Here is a 24,584-nt window from a genome sequence, read left to right on the forward strand (position 1 = left end):
TGAGCACGCTCTGTAATAATCAGATATGGGTGTGTGAGGGGTAGAGTTAGGCATAAGGTCAGTGGTTCTAATGACTATGGAACATCATCCATAATGTGTTCTGCAGGGATTCCGTCCTCTAAAGTAGTATGTATGGTGAGGGGGAGCGTGGTAGAAGCAGAAGTGGGCGTGGCCTGACCTTTTATGGTGGCGCTGCAGTGCCGAGTGTTGTTCATGTTTTAGTATGTATTCATACGACAGTGCTGAGCTCCAAAGAACACAGACTGACTCAGGGCCGGGTTATCCTGGGGACTGACCTCAATGTTGGTAACGGTGTCGTCATTTTTGTGTTGTTGCACACAAAAATCAAAGTCTAATTTCCCGGTCTGTCTAGAGCAGGGCTCTTCAACTCCAGGCCTCGAGGGCCGGTGTCCTGCAGGTTTTAGATGTGTCCCTGATCCAACACACCTGAATCAAATGGCTGAATTACCTCCTCAGTATGCAGTCAAGTTCTCCAGAGTCCTGCTAATGACTTCTACCGTATTTTCCGGAGTATAAGTCGCACTTTTTTTCATAGTTTGGCTGGGGGTGCGACCTATACTCCGGAGCGACGTATATGTGACATTTATAACACATGAACCAAAATACTCCAGCCACTTGACATCTCCGTGAACTGCAGCTTTAAGGCAGTCTTGCGTAACCTGTGGGCGCAGTGGATGATGGATGGAGAGCACAGCTTAACGGCAACTGGGAGAATGCGCCACCCAACTTTCCTGGAAGTCATTGGATGGATCAAGAAAACATGGGCTTCAGTGACAAACCATCCTGTTGGGATTCAGAAAGGCTGGAATAATTGGAACTGCAGCTGACGACGACTCTGACTAACGCGACACAGAAGAGGAAGCGGCGCTTCGTCTACGGAGTGTACGGAATTGTTTAGAAGTGACACCGAGGATGAAGAATTCAATGGATTGATGGTTTGGTTAACTTGTTAGTATGTTCTTTATGCTATGGTTATCTGAATAACTTAATGTTACGTTAACATACTGTAGCGATTCTCTTAGTTAGAGAGCGTGTTGATGTTGTGGGATTTCGGACTGTTCGGGAGGTTCGTGAAGGCAGCATGGAGAGAGAGAAAAAGACCGAGAGCTTGCCTGTGTGTGTGTTGCTGTTCCGCTGTTGTAGTTGTGGTTGGCGTGGCTGTGGCCTACAGCAGCCGTTTTTCTGTTAATAAAGACGACCTTTGTTGTGAATATCGCCGACTTTGGAAGTGTGTTTACAACGTTACAATACCGAACACGAGTTCGTTGTGCGTCATGTAGCTGAATGTGCTACGTTAGCATAACGTAGGCGTAACCGTGTTCGTCCTGTTCTTTAATCCATTATTATTTTAAATTGCCGTTCAAGATGGAATTTCTGCTCTGAGTCTCGGATTCTATCAACCCCCCCCCCAAAAAAAGTGCGACTTATAGTCCAGTATAGTCCTATATATGTTTTTTTCTTCTTTATTATGCATTTTTTGGCTGGTGCGACCTATACTCCGGAGCGACGTATAGTCCGAAAAATACGGTATATTTGACTCCGGGGTGTTGAAGCAGAGACACATGTAAAACCTGCAGGACTCCGGCCCTCGAGGCCTGGAGTTGAAGAGCCCTGCTCTAGAGTGTGGTAGGAACGTTTAGCTCTGGATGTTAGCACGGAGAAGCTCCGATGAGTTTGTTTCTTTATTACAAGCCACATTTCCACCCAAAGTCTCCCATTTTAAAGACCCTGAACATCAAATGATTTACTGTGAAATCAGTTCATCAATAACTGTGTCAGCACTAATGGAGACCATCTAGAAAAACCTGAAAACCACCTTCCTGTAGATCTTCAGATTTGTTATTCTGTTTGAATTTTCAGCAGAAACACGTGTCTCCACATGAGGATCAGATTACAGCCTCAGCCTTCATGTTTCAGGTTCTGAGCAAGTTTGTAAAACCTCACAAAAGTGGTAAAAAAAAACAAAAACCCTAAAGATCATTGCTGACACGGTCGGCCCATCGGCCGGCCTAACAGGTGCAAATTTAAACCTCCCACTCTCAAAATCACATCAAGCAACTAACTTCTACTTCATGCCAAAATACTGCATAGATGAGAAAAAAAAATTAAGTGGAATATAATGAAAACAAAATTAAATACTAATATATATACAGTGGTTTTTAAAACTATTTGTTGTGCTGGTGCACGTTAGCAATGTGCATGATTATAACCACATTAAAAATGAAATCATATAACTGTGTGTAAACATAAATACTAATATTTCATCTTTAGTGTTGATCAGAGCACAGTAACAATGGCAGAGAAACACAAACCCACACTCAGAACATTTTAACACTTTTTGTGCCAACAAAACCAAAAATAAAACGTATGAAAAGCTGAAATATGGAGACAGGTTTCTGCAGGACACCAGCTACCACAGCATCATCATCATCGGCCCATCAAATAAGCTGAAGAGATGTTTGAGTCCCTAAACTGTATAAAACCATCCAAAGCCAAACATCTGAGACAATGAACACGAGAAACTTCAGTTACATTGTAGCAGCTGTTGTTGTTTAAAGCTGTAAGCTTAATATGAACTAGTTTTTAGTTCACATTAAACAATCTGAATTCAGATTCACCATTAATTCAGTTCAATCCAGTTTTATGTACAGGCATCTAAAGGCGCTTTATACTGTAAGTCATAGACTCCACAGCATTGGAGAGAGAATGGAACAATCACACAATCCCCTGTAAGGAGACCGGCGACAACGAGGAGGAAGAACTCCTTGTAACAGTCAGGGATGGGCTGCCATCTGCTGCGAGTACTTGGAGGGTGGAGCAAAAGAGAAAATGACATGCAACTGTGGCACAGAAACACATGGGGAGTGAACAACAGTGCTCAGTGCATCATGGGAACCCCCCCAACAGCCTAGGTCTATTGCAGCATAACTAAGGGATGGTTCAGGGTCCCCTGATCCAGCCCCAACTATAAGCTTTATCAAAAAGGACATTTTAAAAATAGACAGTTGGGTTCTGAACCCAAACCAGGAGCTGGTTCTACAGGAAAGGAGGCTCCGCCTCTTTACTTTTACCGTGAGGTCTTTAGGGTATGATGGCGCCTGATCATCCTGGACCTTCTATGTGAGGATGAGGACTTAAAAAGTTCACTCTGATTCTGCATTTAACAGGGAGTCCGTTAAGTGAGGCTAATATGGGAGAACTGTGGCTCTTTATTCCTCTCACTGATCACTCAGGAGCACATGAAGGCTTTCAGGGAGCTTTGAGAACACCACTGGAAGATGGCTGCTAACTCTGAAGCCTCTGTATGCCACATGTCACTGTGTTACATTTTCTGCCTGACACCGACACAAACCATGTAACTGAAATGACTCAGTTTAAGTTTCTCATGTTCTGTCTCTTACTGTTTGCTCTTGAATGCATCGTTACGTGCTCTCTGCCTTTCACTAGGCACTCGCTGGTTAGACATTACTGGTTTTGCTCTTGCCCTTGGCTCCGCCTCCTGGGCTGCTTTTACTTTCTGATTTCCTGCCAGATGAGTTCTGAGTGGTGGACACTTTACCTGCAGGACCTGACTGAGCACCACTGTTGTTATTATGGTTTGAGTTTCCGCTCAGGCTCTCCATGATGGAGCGGAAGGTCCCGAATGGCCGCTTACTTTCAGAACTTCCTGTTGGAGTCCTCTCCTTCCCTTGATGCGCTTTGGTTGGCTCAGCCTCCTGACTGGAGCTCTTGTGCACCTGCTCGTCAAATGTGACCCTCAGTTTGAGGTTCTGGGACGTCTTCCTGCGAGACGAGGGAGACTTCAGGGCACTCTTGGGGCTGGTTGCGACTTTCTGGCCATTAGTGGCATCCTGGAAGTCCCCTGGAGTGTCTGGGGTTTTGCCATCTGTGGTCTCGGGGTCACTGGAGGTGGGGGAAGGGTTGTAACCAATGCTGTCCACGGACTTGGATCCACTGAGAGAAAATGCAAGCTTCCTCTCCACTGTGGAAGAAGATGATGAGGGAAGGTGCTTTCTCATCATCAGTTGGAGGTGGTTTGATGCTGGCTCCTCCTCTGTGATTGGCAAGTGGGATGGCCTATCAGGTCGTATGTTTGAGGCTGGGGCTCCCTGACTTTTGCCCTCCTCTGGTGGATAACCATCTGAATCTGATTCACTTAAGGAACGCTGCATGATCTGTTTGAGTCTTGCTAGTTTGAGCTCTCTCCTCTCCACCAGCCCTATTCTGCGGCCCCCGGGAGCCGGGGGGCCTTCTCTGCTCAGACCGCCCGCAGGAGGCAGCCTCTCTCTGGGACAGAGCGTCTCCGACATGTCCTTCCCCAGGAGCTGCCGAAGCACCGAATCTGGCCCCACCCCTCCCTGACGAACCAACCAGTGACCGTCACTGGGAGTCCCCTCTGCTGTCAACATCATCTCTTGCCACGCCTCCACTGAGGGCTGATGGGAGCTGAAGTCCAGACAGGGACACAGAGATCATTCTTCATTTTTTTTTGTTTATGCAAGTAGATAATGCACTGATTTATCACTACGTCTACTGCCACCATTACCTCTAACAAACCTCAATCAGTAGTTGTTTTGCTACCATTGTGACAAATACTGCTGCTACTACTGATGATTTATTGTTGGAGCTGATGTGATATGCATAATTGACTAATTGAGAAAATGATCCAAAAAACAATGAGAACAATCATTGGCAACAGTAACTATTTCTTTTATTGTACTCCAACTACCACCTAACAGTTGCTGTACTAGTAATATTTATTTAATAAAACCCAAAACACTGAAGCTCTGAACTTCATTCAACAGTTACATTTTTGCTTTAAACCAAATGATTGTAGCAAGTATTGCATTATAAAGCAGAGACCACACCATCCTGTGCCTACTAATATTGAATCTTTTAGGGATGTTCCTGGTTAATCAAAGTAAGGAAAAGCTCCCAGAAAGCAGAATGGAGCACAGAGTAACAGACGAAGATGAACGCTGTCAGTACTGACTGTGTATTTATACAAAAAAAACTTAACTGACTCGTATTTCTACTTCTCACCAGCCATGGCAGCAGTGTTAAACTGCCTCCCTAATACATCCGTGGTATCTGCTCTGCTATAGCTGCAGCATCCTGTTTACGCTGTGTGGTGCTCACCTGTAAACTGCTGGATCTGCTAGCAAAGGTTTCTGCTGATGCTGCAGTTCACTGACATGCTTTGAGGCCCTCATCTAAGTTATCGTGGTCCCTCACTGAGCTCCATCACACACACAGGCTGCTGTGATTAGGTGATTATTTGCTGTTTTTTTGTGGTATAACACTGGATGTGTATAAACGCGCACATGAAAATAAACATCAGGCCTGAGTGTAAGTGTGTCTGTGTGTGCGTTTGTGTGTGTGTGTTACCTGGGTGACCTGGAAGGCGTTCCCTCTGCCTTGTTGGGATCCGTCAGTCTCTGCAGCTGTTTCTGTAAAGCAATCCTCTCTGCTGCCTGTCTGCATGACAAACACACAACACACTGACACTGAGACAGCGCCACCTGTGTCTGTGACAAACCAGTAAACATGCAGCTTCATGTCTTTATAAAACACGTGCAGCAGAGGTCAGATCAGGTTTCTGCAGGGCATGAGAAGTTTAATTTAGGATACTTAGGACTGATTAGATATCATGCAAATATCCAGCCAGTATAATCAGATATCCTGGACAGACTCAAGCCCTCCAGCAACCCTGATCTGAATAAGCAGTTAAGAAAAAGGCTGAATCATATAAACGACCACAGCAGTGATTCTGTTCTTCTCTCCTAATGTAGTAAACAGACACACTGGAGACATGTGATGGTTCAGATTTAATAAAATGTTTACTTTTCAACCATTTTCTAAAGTTGTTTCACCCTGAATGATTAATTTATATAAATAAAAAATAAGTTCATTTATACCACACAATAAACACTAATGATATTAACTGACAGAGATTGTGGGTAAATGATGGAAAATTGGTGGGTTACCTACATAAAATTAATCATGTCAGATTCATATGAATTTTATATAAAGTCTGAGGGCTAGGTAAATTTAGTTTGCTCATGTTATAGAACAGCTGCTGTTACTACTAAAAAGCTTGTATTGGAATGGAAATGCAGGTTTCTTTTCTTACAGCTGGCACAGAGCACCCACAGCCCCTCAGCAGCCCCTCAGTGTCTGATGCAGGTTTCAGCTAAACGAAGCATCACAAAGCAAGGTGCTGGTTCCTAATAGCTGCATCCAGAATATAAAACTAATTACAAAATAAGCAGAAAGAAATCTGAGTGGGTGCCAGCGCTCGGCTGCTTTGTAACAGAGGGGCTGTTATAGGGGTTCAGGTGTGTGAAGTTCGATGGTCTAGCTTGGACAGTCTGCATGTACGTGTGAATCTGAACACCCTCGGTGAGATCGTTCTCGAGTTACGGCCAACGTTAAAGTCTTGGTGGAACAGACGCCGCCGTGACAACAGCTCAACTTTATCTTTGAAACAGCCGAACTAAAAAACTTCAAACTGTCTCAAAACAGTCGATTTAAATCTGCATGACTAAAATTTGGAGCAACGACTTAGAACAGGAACGTTGGTATTAATACGTGTCACTCTTATCGACTACATTAAGACTTTATGAGTGTAATAAGGCTGGTATCACACATGTTAGACTATCAAACTTCTCTATGTGGAAGTCTCCTTGTGAACACAGATTTAGTCCATGAACATATTTTTAAATGTCAGCCGCTGCAGAGATCACACAGTCAGCAGGACAACAGGGAGCCTTAGAGAGACCGTCTGAGTGAGGACGGTGACTCAGTGAGTTACTGCAGACTGCGATCTGACCACCTCAAACTCAAATGATGTAACAAAGTAGAAACTTACTCATTGAGCTGTTTGGTGAGTTTAACAACCTGTGAAGCCAGCGACATGCAGGTTTCCACAACAACCAGGTAGCGGGCGCAAGTGGTGTGTCCCTGCCGCTCGGCACTCTGGGAAGGCCGCTCCCCCTGCTGGTTCTGGAACGTCACATTGGAGCCATACTCCACCAGAGTCTGGGTAAACAAACACAAACCATTCAGAGAAGCAGCCATCTTATTTAAACCATATCATTAGTTATCAGTATTTTGATTGTCAGCCTGGCGAGTCAGCAGGAAGCAGACAAGACTAATAACATCCACCCTTCCTTCTGCAGGGTGTGCCACCTACAGAGAAAACACGCTGATGAAGGAACATTAGCTCAAAGCGTGAAACCTCATTTTTGACATAAATCAGTGCAGAGTCAGGGCGAGTAAAGGAACCTAAGCAGAATGCTGTGGAGAACGTTTAACCTTTCGCTCCACAGCAGCGTGACGGACAGACTGATACATCACCAAACAATATTCAGGAATATCAAAAAAGGCCTTTCAAATGTTTAAAATGACTAAACTGCTGTCAGAGCTCATGATGCTTCCACCTTTTGGAAACAGATCAATGAAGACACAACTGTACTGCAGAAGCATCAGCTGCTCAGAGACAGCATACCTTACCAGTCAGGCACTTTTATAAAATTCAAATTCACACTTCTTTGTGTCACTGGTGTGTGCACGCGCGTGTGTTTGTGTGTGCAGACAATGAGCCACATCTGCCCATTTGTCTTAAACGTTTCTATTGTTAATTAACACCATATATAAAGGGGCTCTTCTGCAGATGTGTTAGCTGCCAAAGAAACTGTGACAAGTCAACAGAACAACAGAATCAGCTGCTCTCTAATGAGCCTCCACTTTGTTGGACTTTGTTGTCTGTCAGCAGGAGGATCGACAGCAGGACTTACTGTATGTTTATGGGGTAAAAGATCCAGATGATGCACATCCAGCATCACAGAGCCAAACATCAGGTTACCTGTATACAGCTGAGGTGTCCGTACTGAGCTGCTATGTGGACTGCAGTGTTTCCGTTCTGGTCAACTTCATCCAGAGAGATGGCCTGTTCCTGCATGAACTGAAGCAACCACAGCAACACCTTCTCCTGGAGGGACAGACAGGCAGGAGAGGTGGTGCAACCATTCAAACCATGTATCTGAATGTGCCTCCTCTTACTGAATCACTGGTTTACAATACCCATGATAATGTGTCACCATGCTATGATAACAGGTCAAAGTACCCATGAATACTCCTAATAATAACTGTTAATGACAACATGTGAAAATAAAACCTACTTCTCTCCTCACCTGCGTGTGTGTGTGTGTGTGTGTGTGTGTGTGTGTGTGTGTGTGTGTGTGTGTGTGTGTGCGCGTGTGTTACCTGTCCATAGCGGGCGGCGTAGTGGATCAAACTGGGATGCTCTCTGGTGCAGCTCAGCTCAGCAATGGCCTCTGTTTCACTCACCATCCACCTCACACACTCCAGATGACCGTTCTACAACAAACACACACTCCTGTTACCATCACTTCAAACCACATCGGCTGTTTTCACACATGCACTGCAGCTCTGAGCCTTTCAGGACATCATCCAGCAGAGGAGCAGATGAGATGGGGTCAGTCTTTAATCTGCCAGCTTCCTTCAAAAAGTCAAAGTAGTGTGATAACAGCCCGGTGAAATCTGCAGTTAATGAGAAACAGCTTGACCTCAATCAAACTGAATCTTTCTAGGAATAAGAACGCAGCTGAATTTATTTCCTATAGTGTGAGAAAAAACAGCCCTCTACAGGACATGATTCTCATAATATTTGACCTAAATCCAGTCCATAACCACTATTCAGGTCTTTAACTGTGTGCACTGACGTTATGTGGACCAAAAGGTAGGCAAGTTCCCACAATATGAACCAGTGAAAAGATTCACGCCCCTGCGACATGAGTAATACGACTACATTCATTCAACATACTTCAGTGAGTACCAGGTGGCTGGAAATCTGTCATCCTGTTAATCTCACTGTATAAACAACAGCCTTGTTAATAACAGCCAATCAGGAATCAGCACACAGCTGTCAAGCTTGTCTCTAGATAACAGGCTTCCCCTCTGGCAGCCAATCAAGAGCCTGGTTTCCACTGCAGCGCTGCCAAAACAGGAGCGGCTTACAAATTCTCTCTTTTTAACATCCTGCTGCTGCCAATCGAGCTGAAGTAAACATTCACATCATCTTATCAAAAACCTCTATCTTATTTTTGCAGCATGACCTCACTGACCAGCTGTCAGCAACCAATCAAATGTCTGCATGCCCTTGTTAGCTGACAGGTGTTTTTTTTTTTTCTTTCAGGAGAACTTCCACTTCAGATTTTCACCTGCAGGTGGACACAGTGGAGATCTGAAGACTGCACAGAACACTGACCATCAACATCAGCCAGGTTAGATACACAGGGTTTAATATTTTTCCCGAAAATGACATGAATCAAGTCCCGGGAAAAGACGAGCCATTTCCCGGGAATCCCGGGAAAAAGTTGTTTTTTTTTTTTTTTAATTAGCCCTTCTGTAGCCTGTCGGCCTTAACCTATTTTGATATTGTAGAGGTAGCTTTCCAGCTATGTCCTGTTATGCCCAGTAGGGGGCAACGTTGGCTTGATTAATGCAATAAAACCTACATCTCGGCATTCGAGTGATCGAGCTATGTGGTGTTGTATCGTTCCTCAACACTCCCTTAACAAATATAATTCGAATATTCCTGCATTGTACATGGAATTATACCAAGCTATTTTACAATTGCTGGTGCAAAACAATACAGTTCATCTCCACACAGCATTGATAAAGGCTCAGCCACGCTGTCGTGCACACCGTTCCACCAGTGGAACGCTGTAATAGTCATTGAAAAGTTAACTACCGTACTACACTATAATATGGCATAACACAGGGCCTTGAGTAATGCACTACGACTTGGTCATTGCCATTCTGGCAACAGCAAATTTATAACGCCGTGTCTGAGGGTTAAAGTAGGTTCGCTGTGAATCGTCTTTTGAAAAACTGGCCAATCCTTATAGCCTAAAAAATATACATTTTACTCAACTCCATTTTAAAAGCGAAATATGTTAAAGTAATCTATTTCATGATAATTTCTTCACACATTAGGCCCGTATCCTAATTCATGATTGTTAGTAAGCGGCTGCAAACGAGGAAAAGAAACACTCGAAGTTAAACAGATATTTCTTTATTGTTCAGGGCAGCCATATTTTATAGGCTATATAATGCAATATAACAATATATAATAATTAGGGGTGGGACTCGATTAAAAAAAATTAATCAAATTAATTAGGAGCTTTGTAATTAATTCATCGAAATTAATCGCATTTAAATATTTAACATGATAAATATTAATTTAAGTTTGGTTGATGAATGAATCAATATACATAAGCTTAAACTTCAAAATGTTGTTTATTTTCCCACCAGTCTGCTACACAGACCAACGAAGGGTGGAAGTGCTCCTGTGATAAACTCCTGAAATTAAAGTTAAGCATCATAACTGGATAGTTTTATTCAACATTAATGTCTCACTTGTTATAGTTGGAAATGAATCATTAGCTCAGCTGTATTCCTTGATGTTGTTATATTTAAGGTTAATCTTGTTTGTTGATTTTATATATATTTATATTCTTTTCTTAATAGTGTGAATTATTATATTTTTATTTATATTTATAATAACTGCGGCTGCTGTTACACCCAAATTTCCCCTCTGTGGGACAATAAAGGCTGTTTCTTCTTCTTCTTCTATGCTTGTTTTAACAGCTTATTTTGAATTAAAGACTTAAAATTAAACCACAAAAAGGAGAAAAAGTTCGTTCTCCGTTTAACAGCTGCTTTTACACAGCTGTGCTTCGCACTCATGGTTGCTAGGCGACATGAGCTTCGCTGAGGTGAGGGCAGGTGACGCTGATATGAAGGCTAGCTGCTCACTTCCTCCCTTTGCGGTCTTCCTGGGCTGCGAAGGACGTGGGCTGGGTCCTTCGAAGGATGCGGCCCCTGAATTTGGAGATTGTGCGTCGATATAATCTGTATGCCGGGAACTCGCGCACTGAGAAACGTTCCACGGTGCAAAGTGCGATTAAAATGCGTTAAAATTTTTAATTCATTAATTTCCCCGTAATTAGTTAATCGAAATTAATGCGTTAAAGTCCCAGCCCCAATAATAATATAAAATTATCTAATACAAAATACCTTAGGCTAAACACAATACCTCTATTAAAACGCTTGAGATGAAGGCTGAAGCCTTAAACGGAGGCTGAACGTGCCTGAAATGAAGAGTAATGCTTTTCGCATTAAACGAACCCTTCTCTCAATATTTCCTTAAATTTAACATTCTGAAGCTTTCTTTTCTTTCTTTTACTTTTTTCCCGGTTTCCCGTCTTAATGTTTCCCAGGAAAAGGTTCTGATCGCATTTCCCGGGAATCCCGGATCCCGGGATTAAACCCTACTGAAGACATCTTCACACTTTTACTGGATTTTAAATGACAACAAATACACCACACAGTGGGGTGTCAGTACTCTGGCTTGAATTCAAAGCTGTCGTATCAATGCCATTAAAGCAGAGTCAGTCTGGATACACCCAGTCTAATGGGCTCGATACACGGGGAGCGACAAACGACAGCGACGAATGGGTCGCATCGCCACTGGGGTGAAACTGAACACACGGGACGCGATAGCAACGGCAGCTTTGCGAATCGCGCTCTTACGTCACTCGTCTCCAAGAAATGTGATTGGTTATGAAACTGGAGGGATTTAGACATTTTCAAAGCAGTCCGTGTCAGACACGGCAATAAAGATGAGGAGTCTGAAGATTTTATTGGAACTGACAGAAATCTTGCTGTTAAGTCTCCGCTACAAAAGAAAAAGACAACCTCGCGTTCATCCTATATTAGCACAAAAGTCCTCTCTATCCGTCTGTTTAACGTTAGTCTTGCACCAACACGTTCTCATATGGCTGCCTTTTATGTTTAACTCGATAATCACTGCGTGAAGTGTCATATAATATAGGAAAGTCAAACACAGCTAAAACGATGCTTTCCTTCCTGCTGAAAGTGGTTGCAGACTGCAGCGTGTAGCATACTCTTCGCTCATTGGTCAGTCAATGAAACTCTTGCTGATTGGTTTAGTGCCACGCGACAGCGACAAAAGTAGAACATTTTCCAACTTTGTTGTGTCGCGTCGCCTGGTCGCGTGTGCACGTCTACGTGTACGAGCTCGAAATTTCACATGCACGAATGTCGCCGGTCGCTTAGCTGGAGGAGGGCAAGCGATTGTCGCCTCATCGCTCAAGCTCCATAGGAAATGAATGGAGAGCGAGCGACGTCGCTCCCCGTGTGTCCAGCCCCTAAGGCTGAAGTTCACACAAACTGACCTTGACCCCCAGACCAGCGGGGGTGAGCTGCTGGCTGTTGCGCTCATTGAGACAATCCTCTCCCATCAAAGACGTGAGATGCTGCAGACAGTCGGCGTGACCCTGAGAGGCCGAGATGTGGAGCAGGTTGTTCCCGTCCTCGTCTCTGATCAGCTCCAGATTATCAGCTGCCAGGTGAGGCTGCACGGAGAGCAGAAAAAACTGAAGGTATAAAGAAATTAAGGCGAACGAGTGACAAGCATGACAAAATATAACGAAAGACGCACCAGCAATGAGATCTGTCCTTCTCTAACAATGTTGATGATGTTCTGGTTCTTCTTGGTTTCTTCATCCACCTCCCCTCCTGCTCCGCCACCCCCTCCAAACCCCCTTGGCCCACCTCCCCCTCCTCCTGATCCAGGAGCCCAGGATTTGGAGCTGTCCTGCCTGCTCACGCTGCACCCTGGCAGAGGGAACATCAGGGAACCTGAGCCCCCTGGAGGGTCAACACCGGGCCTCTGGCTCTGAGAGTCTGGGTAGACCCGCGCAGACAGCAGCTTGTCTGGAAATCAAGTCATGACTTTTCAGATCATATCACAATGTTAGCATAGGAGAAGAACAGGGGACGGTATATTTATTTAATACCTGCATCAGAGAAAGAGGAGAGGGAGGAGGAGCAGCTCAGGAGGCCAGAAGACAGCATCTCAGGCTGGTAGCCCCCTCCTCCACCTGGGGATCGGTGGAGGTGGTGGAGGTCTGGATCCATTGACTTGGACTTCCTCAGGTCGGACCACTTTACAGGTGAGAGAACGCAGTACTGTAGAAAAACCAGGTAAGTTTTCAATAATTCACTTATACAGAGACATATTTCTTTCAAAGATATCCTGAGTTCACTGTACAGTATATTTATGTGGTATTACATGAGGTGGAAACAGGCACAAAAACAACTGTTACATGAAAACATCCCTCTCTCATAATGCAGCACGCTGTTCAGTCTAACAGGACTATCACCTCCTACATGAACATACAGAATAAAGACCTCATCCTCTCTTCAGCTGCACCTTTACTCAGGTCACTCTGCAGGTGGCAGCAAAGTAACCTACTCACTCAGAGGATTCAAAGCCAGCTGGCCAATAGGAAGAAGGCTCCATTAAAGCATCCACAGCAGCTTCACTTTTCACAGCTGGAAGCTTCTTTCATTTTTCATGCACTGTGCTCTGCACATAAATGCATAATCATACAGCACAAAGGCTGCTGATGGACTCACCGGAGTCTGTGAGCTGCTGCTGCCCAGACTCAGAGGCTCATTATGGGGCAAAGCAGAGCTCTTCAGCCCTCCTCCCCGGTTCCTCTCCAGCGTGCCTCCGCCCATGTTGCTCCCTGTCACTGAACGCTTGTCGTGGGGGACACGGGGCAGCGTGGACATCTGCTGGCTGGACTTGATATAAGGTACGTCTAGGATCTCATCCATGTCCAGGTCATAGTGCTCCAGTTCCCCAAACAAAGCCTGAGGATTGTTGTTCCCTCCAACACCACCAACGCTGCCACTCAGGCTCTTGACTCCCTGCCCGTCGGAGGAGGCGTGAGTCTGTTTGTCAGGGTCATCCTTACTATTGTCAGCCGGCTCCCCCAGAACCAGCCCCTGACCCTGGACTTTACCATCGGTGTCTGAGTCTGTGGTTTCTGGTTGGTGTTTAAGAGGTGAGACCCTCTTCACTGGCCGGAACTTACTGTGAACCTCTGCGATCCCAGTGGGTTTGATCCCCCCACCGCTATGGGAGGAAACGCCACGACTCCAGTTGATGGCCGGAGCTGCAGGAGGACCAGACGATCAGAGATGTGACCTAAACTCTTCTAAAGTGGCACTTAATTAATGTTGGTTACCTGGTCTCTCCTCGGTCTGACCATCACTCCTCCTGGACAGCTCGGGGATGCTCTTCAGAGACGTGACAGAATACTGCAGGAGGACAAGGAAAGAAGGCAGCGTGAGAGGAAACTGCACACAGCTGGTAGCTGAAGTTATATTTAGATATCAGCCAATTACTGTAAGTACTGACAGACTTGTAGCAGTTACAGCTGTGTAACTCCTTCCAGTCTCATACACAGAACTAAAACCAAGGAAGGCTGTTTAAATCCTCCCTTCATGAAGGCGCCACCAAGAACTCAGAGGAACCTCAACAAGATTTCTACACGCTGCTGCAATCAAGGTCGCCTGTAATGTCACAAAGCCCTGAAAGTGTTAGGCTGTTACAGGCTGGGTGATTCATCCAGTTTTGTTCCCCTACAATCATAATACAGTTAATATCTTGAAGTCATTTTCAGTGCCCCTTTTTGCACCCCTTACCTTTAGAGGAAGGGGCGCCACTCCCCTCACTGTTTAGTTCAGCGGGAGCAGAGACTGTTTCCGTAGGTCGACCTGTGGAACGAACGGTCACCTGCAGCGGCCTTTGTCTCTGCATCTCTGAGGGTCTTAAACCCAGTCTACTTTTGGTGGTGTGTCAGCTGGTTATCAGCTTCAGCTCTCCATCACACTTCCTGAGGTTCACATCTGAGTCTGACTGGGCCTCTCGCTGCCCCGTCTGCAGTCACAGGCTTCCTGCAGTGGAGCGTCTGGGGCAGCAGAGACCAGCCGCTGCACTCAGGAGACAGTTTACAGTAAAAAAAATAAAAGCTAGTGTGGGGCTAACTCGCTACTGGACAACCCCACCACCTCCAACTTGCTTTTTATCTGCTGAAATTAGACTAAAAGAAAATCCCCCATAAAGGCACAAATTTTTAATCACGTTTAATAAATGATTAATCATGCTAGTTATTGATCAGAATGTTTTGTTTTGTTTGTACAGCTCAGCGGCTCAGTGGAAGAGCGGGCGACCATGTATGCCGCGACAGCAGGCAGAGCAGGTTCGTGTCCCGACCTGTCCTCCCCCATCTCTCCTCCCGCTTTCCTGTCTCTCTACACGGTCCCATAAAAGCCAATCAACAAATCAATAATTCTACAGTCCTAAATAAGTTTATTGCCACATTATCATTATCTGCATTTCTGTGTGGAAGCTGACGGGTGATGCTGAATAAAGGTTTTCTGAGCTCCACAAAATCGTCGGTAATCAAGAATGGCTGTTATTGCTTTGACTGGCAGTGTGTGTGTGTGTGTATTTACACACATGTTTCACTCTGTGTTGGAAAAAAAGAAGTGGTTAAAGCTGGTGAATCTGGTGAGACGGCTGCCGGGCTGAGATCACAGAGATTTCCTCAGACTGAAGACTGAGTATCGTAATGATATCGGGTACAGCCCCATCAAGCTTCACTGATAACAGAGATGGAGCTGCGCCCCCGCAGGGAGCTCATCGTATCATACTGACCACTGAATCATCAGAGAAGTCGATCTCATCCAGGTCGAGGTATTCAGGAGCCTCCATCTTCACAGCACATCATCAATCTCACAACCAGCTGCAGACAAAAACACAAGATTTCAGCGTGTGACTGAAAGACCTGAAGACCTTATTGATATCTACACATTCAAATTCAGGAGAAATTTGATCAATTAGATTTTCTACTGTTCTTGTTTGGTTTAGCAGAGCCTACAAAACAAGTCTCAACATTTCAAAGTTATGGGAACAATTTGCAAAGATAAAAAAAGGACACTTGTGTTAGTCCAGGACAGCAAAAGGCACAAGAAATAAAACACCTCTGAGAACTACTGCAGTGCTATGATAAGGAGGAATAAAACACAGGAAGTAGCTGCAGGAAACGTGCATTAAAATGTTTTTGATAATCTTTTTCCAACTGAGATGAGAACAAAGAGGAAACTGAAAATAACACTCACGTCTATTTGAAGGAGAATTTTCCGTCTCACCTACCAGCAAAAGGCTAAAAGGATTATTTGAAGGAAATCAAATCCTTTTCTACTGGGTAACGCTGCACATTTAAAACTGTCTAAAGCTCAAAATGTCAATTGCACAATCTGACTGAGCAGCTGTGATCAAAGGCAACAAACAGCAGGATAATCAGGACTAATCAGGGAGCAGCGTGACTCGCACCATGAGCACGCAACCTTGACAAACACGAGAGCACGACAAAGCCAAACTGTGAAACCAGAAACACTCTGCAGGGACGACTGGGCCCATAAAATCATACAAATCAGCCAAATCTCCGGTTCCCAGCAGACTCCCTCACAATCTAATGGGTTTTTTAACTTTAGGATATCGAATGAAGACATGCAAAATTTTACCCTCATACTAAGTAGATTTACAAGCCCTCAGAGTCCATCAGAGTGGGTTTTTAAAATGCTCAATTTTTCCCACCATTTTTGAGCCCTCTGCACTTATTAAGCAGAGGAGAAAGCCACAGGGCTGAAAAAGGGCTGAATGGTTTCATTAATTACACTAAAATTACTGCACAAAAAAGAAAGAGAAGCATTTTGAAGGGGTCTGTAAAAGTGTCACCTTGTGTGACAACTGCAACAAACTATTTGCCTTCAAAGCAAAAGTTGTGCTTGTAACATGTTGGTGGGTAAGGCACCGCTCTTACTTTGAAGGCAAACATTCCCAGTTTGCATCACACTTTAAATTACATGGGGAGTGTTTGCAGACAAGTTGGAGTCTTTCATGCAAACTACGAGTGACCACAACAATCACAACAATGACCAACCCTTACCAAACCTTCACTTACATGGAGGCCTTTGGTGCAGCGCTCTTTTTGTGACCAATGCCATCTACTAACCTCCAGCAGTGGTTACCAGGGGGTCACTGACCTCTCTGGGCCTACGTGAGTGGGGCTGATTGGGGGTAGCAGCTGATTTCACAGTGACTTCCAGAAACTGCTCTGCAACCGGTCGGCAAATAAACATTTCTCCATAGAAAAAAGAAAGGCTGCCAGGGGATCACGACTGGTCTCTAGGCCTGTGTGACTGAGCCCTAATATCGCACATGAGGGTTCCTAATATTACGTTTGTCCTTGAATTACTTAATAGACTCGCCTTACAAAGACCCCCGAGCCCACAGGGATGTTATCAAACTGCTTATTCTGTCAGAGACGTGTGAGAACCCAGTGAAACCAGCACAGGAAAACTCAACAGTCACGTCCGTGCTGTTTCCAGTTAAGATCCTGACATGCTGTAAGGGAAGAGAAGCCATGTCATTCATCAGTGCCGTTCTCCTGCTTTCAAAATGCAGCCAAACATAGAACAAGCTCTGACCATGAAGCTGGTGCTGTTTATAAAAAATATTGCTCACAATGCTGTAACCACCAGTGTTTTCTGTGTCATTTCCTGTTGTACTCCAGCTGCTTGGACTGCAGACGTCAGACTAACTGCCACTAAGCAACCAGGGAGGGTTATGGCTGAGACATTTTTCTAATAATATTGGAGAATGGGGTTTTCATACAGTCTGTGGCTCCAAGTTTCAACAGCAGTAAAGTGAAACACACATAACTGACAGTAAGATGTGCTGAAGACATGCTGTGTAACAGAGACATTATACAGTATAAGATGGAGATCCCACTGAATACCTGCTGTCCCACACCTGCAGCCAAAGACCAATCAACAGCAACACCAAGGCAGTCATGCTGCTGCAGAAACGCAAACTGAATCCACAAACAACAAATTGGAAAATATAATACATATACACATGTATATGTATAAATATGATTTAAAGCAGCTCCAGGACATTTATTTTAATACCAATCATGTCTTCTGGGCTCCTCCTCCTCACCTGAACTAGCACGGCATTCGCACAGTGCTATATGATTTGTAAAGGGGCGAAAAGACAACTGAAATCTAAGTTCTTCATTTAGAGCAGGGGTCAAAATACCTGCCACAATCATTCCTGAGGTGTTACAAAGGTGGCCGCCAGAAGGCTTGTAGAAAGACCAAGTCTGTTATAAGGTCAAAAAATATTGATACACAAAGTAGAAAACAAAGCGTGTTATGACAATTTTCTGTAAGAAATCTGCATCTTAATCAATGATGGAAGTAGTAATCATGAAAGGACTGAGAGCCCAGAATAACAGCATGGTTACAGCCTGTGAGACCGCTCACGTCATCAGGTGGTGCACCTACAATAAGATCCAGATGTGCTGAGGGAACATTTCATTTCTTTGGCCCTTCATGCTGCCTGCTGATGTGAGATCACTCACAACTCATTCAGAACCAAAAACTCGTAGCTAGTCACTGTGAGCCTCTGTATCTTCAACCAGCTACTACTTAACAGTTTCATCTTTGAGTACTCGCTGTCTCCTTGTGCACTACTTTCACACAGAGGTCAATTAAAGAAGCCCTGCTATGGTAGTGAAAGTCTGCTGCTTTGTTACAGAAGAAATAAAGCAAAGGAAAATTAAAGGATCATAATTGAAGATGCTCCTTTTAAAAAAAATAGAAATTCCAATGTTGTTTCCAAGGTGTTTCTATTTTTTTGTCCACCCATTAAGCCTGTGCTTAGAGATTTCCTTATGGTTTGAAAAGCACAAACTTCCAGTCACGGCTGCAGGATGTTCAGAAAGCAGCAAAGTGCGGAGCTTCCCTGCAGGACTGAAGCTGTTTTCAGACCGTGTGGGAGTCAGCGGGTCAGCATAAAAAAAACCTCTGATTGCAGCTTTGAGAAAGAGTCGAGCCTGCACGTCCTCGATAACAACAGTTTAGGCTTCGAAACCCGACAGCAAAAATAACAGTGGACTTTTAAAGAAAGTAAAGAAAGGAGGGCAACGTCTGCTCGCTCTGTTTATGTGAACAGCTGACGAGTCCAAATCCTTCCAGGCAGCAAGGCCCAAAAATAATCAGAGATGAAACTTTGTGGAGGAAAGGATGGGAGATGGCTCTTTCTGCTCAGTATAATTAGATATTTACTGAATGTTTCTGCACATGAAAAAAATCCACCTTCCATCAACTCAAAGTCTCCCTTATTTACAGGTTCTGTCTTGTTTGTGGAGCTGGTGTAAAAATAGAAGCGATCTAACGACCACTGAGAGCAGTGAAGGCACACAGCACCTCTAAAACCTCATCGTGGGGTTGTTGGGTTCGAGCCCCACTGTCGGCCGAGCCCTGCGGACTGCAGCGCAGCCGGCCTACAGGAGAAGCCTGTAAATCAGACAGAATCTGGACCTGGAGTTTCTGCACAGTTAAATCTAAATAACAGCACAGAACAGTGTTTAAAACCTGCTTTACAATCATAACATCCAACATACGTTCATACAGTATAAAAGCAGAACTGACACATAGACATCTCTTGGCTGGGCCGGGAATGCCTCGGGTGGTGTTTAAACAATGCTCAGTTGGTACAAAGGGGCACCAAGTTTGTCAAGAAAGCATCCTTTGCACCATTACACCACCACCTGAACTGCTGATACCGGGTACCTTGGTCACCTTTCCTCCCCAGTCTGAAGCTTAGTTTGGACTCCAGCAGGTTACCATGTCTGCATGCTTTGACTTTCAGCTCCTCGACCTGGGGAAATAAAAGCTCCTTTCAGAGGGTCCCTTATTTGCCACAGCAGGTAGCACTGCATGTTTGATTGGACAGATTTCTACTTCGGATGGTCTTCCTGATGGTACTCCTGAAGGATTTGTGCCTCCTCCTGCAATTGAACCGGGGATCTTTCACTTCTTAGGCTAATCAGTAAATCACTACAAGTTCCAAATACTTGGTTTTAAATCTCCTGTGCAAAAGTCCTTGTTTACAGTCCTTGTTCCTAGAGGTCAGGAACATAAACACTGTTGCTGTTTTATGCTACACAATCTGAATCGATTATTCTCTTCACTGCACAACAACACAACTGCTTGGAGCTACAGAGGAAACCCCTGCAGCTCCATGATTATAAGATAAGATAAAACTTTAATGATCCCACGACGGGGAAATTTGCGCATTACAGCAGCTCAGTACAGAAAACTAAAAATAGAATAGAATAAAATAAAATAGAAAAACACTATACACATATACATAAGCACTATATACAGAAAATATATAGTCAATACACACATGTACATATACACACATATACACACACATCAAAACACTATATACAGATATCAAAATATTATATACATTTGTAGCCGGTAAGGTACACAGCATACACGGTATGCATTATATGGGTGAGTGTAATAAATAAAATGTATCTGACTGTATGGATAAAGTGATGGCAGAGGAGGTAAAGTGTCCAAGTGACTCAAGACATTATGAAGTGTTATACAGTCTAACTACTGTTGGGATGAAGGAGCTGTGAAGCTTCCTGCAGCGAGGATGTTTCAGTCTCTGACTGAAGGAGCTGCTCAGCTCACCCACGGTCTCATGAAGAGGGTGATGGGTGATCCATGATGGATGTCAGCTTTGCTAACATCCTCCTCTCACCCATCACCATCACAGACTCCAGAGGACATCCCAACACAGAGCTAGACCTCCACACCAGTTTGTCGATCCTGCTCCTGTCCCTTTGGTGCACCCCCCCAGCAGGCCACTGCATAGAAAAGGGCAGATGCTACCACTGAGTCATAAAAAGTCTTTAACAGAGTCCTGCAGACACCAAAGGACCTCAGTCTCCTCAGCAGGTGGAGTCGACTCTGGCCCTTCTTATACAGGACGTCTGTGTTTGTACTCCAGTCCAGCTTGTTATTGAGATGAACACCCAGGTACTTGTAGGAGACCACTGTCTCCATGTCCTTTCCCTGGATGTTCACCAGTGCTGTAGGGGGTGGCTTCCTCCTGAAGTCTATGATCATCTCCTTCGTCTTGCTGGCGTTGATTTGGAGTGCGTTGTTCTCACACCAGCCGACAAAGTCACTGATGACCCCCCTGTATTCCTGGTCGTTCCCATCTGATACACATCCAATGATGGCCGTATCATCTGAGAACTTCTGTAGGTGGCAGTGGTCCGAGTTGTACCTGAAGTCTGAGGTGTACAGACTGAACAGAAAGGGTGAGAGGACAGTGCCCTGTGGCGCCCCCGTGCTGCAGACTACCACATCAGACATACAGTCATGGCACCTCACATACTGTGGTCTGTTGGTGAGGTAGTCGATGGTCCATGCCATCAGCTGACTGTCTACTCCGGCTCCCTCCATCTTCCCTCTCAGTAGTGCAGGCTGGATGGTGTTGAAAACACTGGAGAAGTCAAAGAACATGACCCTCACAGTGTTTCCTGCCTGCTCTAGGTGAGAGAGGGATCTGTGCAGCAGGTAGATGATGGCATCGTCCACCCCAATGCCGGGCTGGTAGGCGAACTGCAGGGGGTCCAGCGCTGAGCTCACCAGTGGGCGGAGGTGATGAAGGATGAGCCTCTCCATGGTCTTCATCAGGTGAGAAGTCAGGGCCACAGGTCTGTAGTGGTTGGACTCCCTGGGCTGTGCGATCTTTGGCACTGGAACTATGCAGGAAGTCTTCCACAGTTCAGGAACCCTCTCCAGATTCAGGCTTAGGTTGAAGATATGCAGTACCACCTGACAGAGCTGGTCTGCACAATCCCTGAGCAGTCTGGAGCTGATTCCATCTGGACCCGCTGCCTTCCTGATCTTCGTCTTTCTGAGCTGACTTCTCACCTGATCAGCTGTGAGGTGGATGTGAGGCTGGGTTGGGGTGGGTGATGGGGCTGGCTCCGCTGTAGGTGAGGGTGAGGAGAGTGCAGGCAATGATAGCACTACACCAGGAGAGAGGGGGGTCAGCATACGGAGGGGGGCAGATGGGAGCTGAGGGGTGGGGGAGGTGGTCAACGACCCAGAGTCAAATCTATTGAAAAACAGGTTTAGGTCGTTAGCCCACCCCCGGTCAGCAGACACTGTGGCTCCTATTTGGACAATAAGGTAATTTTTTTAAAACCAAAAAATCAAGATGTCACTGAAGTTCATACTTTCATTCAAAGAGGTGTGATGGAAGTACCACATTAACTATGGATGGATCCAATTATTTCATGCTTGCATAATACTGGTATTTATCAGAGCAGACAATGTTCTTCCAATCTTCTATGGTCCAGGTTTGGTAAGCCCATTTGTAGCCACAGTATCCTGCTCTTAGCTGACAGGAGGGGCACCCAGTGCTGTCTGCTGCTGCAGCCCATCTGTGATTCAGTGAGCTGTGTTCAGACAAGCTCTTCTGCATAACAGTGGTTATATGAGCTCCTGTTGCCTTCCTGTCAGCTGGAGGCAAAGTGATGAATCAAGGATATTTTTTCTTGTAAAAGGAAATGTGTCAAAGATGTGCAGATTTCACCACCTCAAATTTTCTGCTTTTCTTTGTCTCACATCATTTTAAATTTAAGTATAACACACCAAGACTTCTGCTCATTAAATATGTTTCACAGAAGCAGCAATTAAATAATCCTTATTTAAACTAATAAATAATCAGATGATCAATGAAAGCCGCAGGCTGCATCCCCACACAAAAGCTTTAAAATACCCTAAGATCCAGATGGATTTATGCAATTTAACTGAAGATGTAAATACAATTAAAGACCCATCACGGGTTGTGAGGTGTTTGTAAGATGGATGGAAGGATGGATGTTTTAAAGACAAAAACGAGAGGAAAGTTAGATTTTTTTGGGAAAGGACTCATTGCATAAAAAGCCTGTGCTGAACATCTGAGAGCAGTATATACGTGCTTCTTTATTTTTCCTGTACTCATGAGGAATATTTGATACTGGACAAGAATCGGAGCAACCAGCAAAATGTATGCTGTCAAAAGCAAAAATGACATTTGATATGGCAACACTTAAAGCACAGTAAGAGCGCTATTTTCGTGGCTTTACTGTATTTCCAAAGGCAGCTGGACTGAAGCAGACTTAAAGACGCCAGTGGAGCCTCTGTCTGCTTCAGGGGGGACAACAATGGGTGAGAGCTGAGTGAGCTCCTCTGCTCACGCTGACAGCTCATCTAATCCTCTGATACCTGCTCAAGCAGCAGGAGGCTAATCAGCTAAGCTAGCTCGCTAATCGGCATCTAGAGAAGCTAATGTGGAAGCTAACAGGCTAGCCAGGCAGGCAGCCGGAAAATTGGGTCACAGAAAAAGCTCAGGTAAAAGATAAGGAGCTCGGAATAAGGAGCGGTTAGCTCTCGGTTAACGGACAGTTTTCAGACACGGTACCTTTCCGAAGTCAGGGGGCCGAGAGCGGGGGTTAGCTGCCTTGAGGAGCTGGTCGCTGCTAGCGGAGCCGCTAGCTGGATGGTCCTTGGATCCAGCTGTTTTTTCCCTCCTGTCGCCTCTCTGTCTTGAAAAGCACAAAGACTTTGACATATGGGCAGCACAGAGCGCAGGAAACGAGGCGAGGGCTCACTCTGAGCACATTTAGCTGGCAGAAAGGACAGGCTGCAGTTTAGCTCGGATTTTTAACCCAAACGTGCTGGTTTGGGTTTCTTTTCCTTTCTTGTTATTGAGCAAAGCGAGAAACCCGAAACTTTTCCAAAGGATCTGAAATCATGACGTTTAACATCGAGTCAGATCGGTTTCATTCAGCACATTTAAAATAACAGTTTACCAAAAGTGCTTCATAATTAAAAGTATTATTAAGATTTTTTGTCCAGCACCTAAAGAGATTTTTGACCGGATGTTTGCACTTCTTTTTCTGATATCACAAAGCTCACGCATTAGATTAAAAAAAAAGATTTTTAGAATAAGAACAAAAAATAAAGAAAAGATAAAAATGGGTTAAAAATAAACAATATATATAATAAATTATAAAATGCAGAAACATTTAAATTCACGCAACACACAGATTGGCCACAATAGTATTAAAATAACTGTATTTTTCTTACTTTTGAAAATTCCCTATGTAAATCTGATAATTATTTGAGGGGAAAGTGGAAATGCGGTGTCCGTCATGCTCAGTATCTCAGTGTGTGGTGTCGTTTATCTCCTAGATACTGAGGCATCGGTTAAATAGACGATCTTATTATCCTTAGAATAAAGACCACACTGAAAGCTACAACGGATTTCTCATTATAATCTCATTATATGAAAGCAGGCAGTTCTTATTTCATTTCATATTAAATTAGCACGCCTAAATTAATATCTTTTTTTATCTTTACTTTGTTAACATTTGGCTGGAACAATGAAAATAACAAATTAGCTCAATTTTTTTTTTAATTACAATTTTACAGTATAAACATTTTAAAGTGTTATTTTTCTTCTTCAAGTCTAAACAAGAAAATTTTTTTCTGTTTTAAGCTAAAGTAGTTTTACACGGGGCTGTCTGGCATGAAAACTTCAAAATATTCTTCATTTTCTACAGTGACAGAAAACAAACTTATTTTCAGTGGTTTCTTTGTCAGCAGTCCGGATCTCTTCTAAATGAGCCATTTGACATCATATACACGGTTACATAACTTTT

General features: G+C 44.3%; 1 protein-coding gene across 1 annotated transcript; it reads right to left on the reverse strand.

Moving 5' to 3' along the window:
- Nucleotides 1–1,566: 1,566 nt before the first annotated feature.
- On the reverse strand, nt 1,567–23,835 carry sncaip (synuclein, alpha interacting protein). The gene is made up of 12 exons (XM_030725708.1): nt 23,342–23,835; nt 15,647–15,734; nt 14,172–14,244; nt 13,555–14,099; nt 12,933–13,104; nt 12,575–12,849; nt 12,309–12,488; nt 8,290–8,403; nt 7,889–8,014; nt 6,893–7,062; nt 5,410–5,499; nt 1,567–4,467 (listed from the first exon to the last, which is right to left on the reverse strand). Exons 2-12 carry the CDS (start codon nt 15,701–15,703, stop codon nt 3,480–3,482), a joined length of 2,790 nt encoding a protein of 929 aa, XP_030581568.1. The 5' UTR covers nt 15,704–15,734; nt 23,342–23,835; the 3' UTR covers nt 1,567–3,479.
- Nucleotides 23,836–24,584: the final 749 nt, after the last annotated feature.

The sequence above is a fragment of the Archocentrus centrarchus genome, unplaced genomic scaffold (assembly GCF_007364275.1).
Source record: "Archocentrus centrarchus isolate MPI-CPG fArcCen1 unplaced genomic scaffold, fArcCen1 scaffold_68_ctg1, whole genome shotgun sequence".
Classification (NCBI taxonomy): domain Eukaryota; kingdom Metazoa; phylum Chordata; class Actinopteri; order Cichliformes; family Cichlidae; genus Archocentrus; species Archocentrus centrarchus.